The 1,903-nt window shown below is 46.0% G+C and overlaps 1 protein-coding gene across 1 annotated transcript; it reads right to left on the bottom strand.

Moving 5' to 3' along the window:
- Positions 1 to 440: 440 nt before the first annotated feature.
- On the bottom strand, positions 441 to 1,379 carry LOC122104798 (olfactory receptor 9I1-like). The gene has a single exon (XM_042675726.1). It carries the CDS (start codon positions 1,377 to 1,379, stop codon positions 441 to 443), a length of 939 nt encoding a protein of 312 aa, XP_042531660.1.
- Between the last annotated feature and the right edge of the window lie 524 nt (positions 1,380 to 1,903).

Below are 1,903 nucleotides of genomic sequence, written 5' to 3' on the forward strand. Positions count from 1 at the left end.
GGGTAAAGACGCTGCAGGAGTGAGAGGGGAGGCCTGTATCCTACAATGCTCAACACTAATTTACCACAATCAGCACAAAAAGGATCCTCAGATGTGGACGATGACACAGAGAACACAATGATACTCATATAACAAAGACAAGAGGCAAACTAGAGCAAGCCTTGAGGTCTGGTGAAATAACTCAAAAAGGCTTAGACCTCAGGTTCTGTAAGTAATGAAATCAAATAATGAAATCCCACAGAAGGGCCTACACGTGGGAGATGGTGATAGGAAGGCAGTACTATCGAATAATTGGATACAAAGTTGATCACATCCTCCTTCTTTTCATATGCCCAGTTGGTACTTGTCTACCTTCTCTCTGTGTATGCACATAAGACGTACATACAATGCTGTACCTGTTAATATACATTGACTTAGGAAAAATGGACTGAGGGATGAGTTCACTCAGATGCCTGGAATCTACCAGTGACCTTTCTGAAGGCAGCTTTCACATCCTTGTTCCTCAGGCTGTAGATCAGAGGGTTCAGCATGGGGATGACCACAGTGTAGAAGACAGACACAATCTTGTCTTCCTCCAAGGATGTGTTTGAGCCACTCCGTATGTACATGAAGGTGAGGGTTCCATAGAACAGGGCCACAGCCGTGAGGTGGGAGGCACATGTAGAGAATGTCTTGGCCCTGCCACCTGGAGACTTCATCCTCAGAATGGACTTGAGGATGAGCAGGTAGGAAATCAGGATGACCAAAGCATTGACCAAAATCACAACGTTGGAGAAGAAGACAATGATAATCTCAGCGTTTGTTGTGTCACTGCAGGCAAGTTTCAGCAGGGGAGGGAGGTCACAGAAGAAGAAGTTGATCTTGTTGTCCTCACAGAAGGAAAGAGAGAAGGTGCATGAGGTACGCAGAATGGCCCCAGACACACCGCAAATGTAAGCTCCCATCACCAAAGTCCAGCAGACTCTGGGGTTCATGGCTGCAGTGTAGAGCAGTGGGTTACTGATCGCAACATAGCGGTCATAGGCCATCACGGCCAGCAGGAAGCACTCTGTACCTGCACAGACGGTGAAGGAGAAGAACTGGGCAGCACATCGGCTATAGGAGATGACAGTTTTGTCTGTGGCAAGGGTGGCCAGGATCTGAGGGGTGATGACTGAGGTGTAGCAGGCATCCAGCAGGGAGAGGTGGCTCAGGAAGAAGTACATAGGGGTGTGGAGTTGGATGTTTACATGGATGAGAACAATCATGCCCACATTCCCCAGAAGGGTGACAAGGTAGAAACTGAGAAATAGCATGAAGAGGGGAATCTCCCACTTGGGGTGTTCAGTAAAGCCCATGAGAATGAACTCTGTCATTGCACTGAGGTTACTCTTGACCATGGTGTCAGTGTAGAGTTTTGGTCTATAAGGTTGAGAATGAAGGTAGAAAGTCTCAGAATTCAAGTAGAGAATCCTTTTCTTTAATGTAGGAAGTTAATATTTTAATTCTGGTCCTATGTTTTTCCCCTCCGCTTGAAATTTGGGAACTGGGAACTGAGCTGATTGCCCTTGGTTATTTTCTAGATTCGGTGGAGCTGAGCCTTGGGTTGGTGCTTCTGATTCAAATTAATTGCAGTATACACTTCAGGTATTTCTGTGAATAAAGGAGACACAAGAATCTCAGGTTGGAAAGGACCACGGATGAGGTAGCCTGTTTCGACTACCTTCTTGCTTTTTAGGCGTCATGGTTGTCACCTCTAGGGTAGCCACTGAATGAGTAAACATCTAAAGTTTGCTTACTTTCTTTTGCCTTCACTTCCTCTTCTTAAAACACTGCCCTTCCTGTCATTGAAGTGGGGTCAAAAGACAGGGCTCATAAGCCTATAGTTTGCACGAAATGTCAATGTTTCTCTCCACTAGTGAGC

Source organism: Dipodomys spectabilis, unplaced genomic scaffold (assembly GCF_019054845.1).
Source record: "Dipodomys spectabilis isolate Male_0828 unplaced genomic scaffold, ASM1905484v1 ptg000030l, whole genome shotgun sequence".
Lineage (NCBI taxonomy): Eukaryota > Metazoa > Chordata > Mammalia > Rodentia > Heteromyidae > Dipodomys > Dipodomys spectabilis.

Bases quoted from the DNA above. Each gene is read 5' to 3' on its own strand.
- LOC122104798 (XM_042675726.1), bottom strand. From the start codon at position 1,379: ATGGTCAAGAGTAACCTCAGTGCAATGACAGAGTTCATTCTCATGGGC.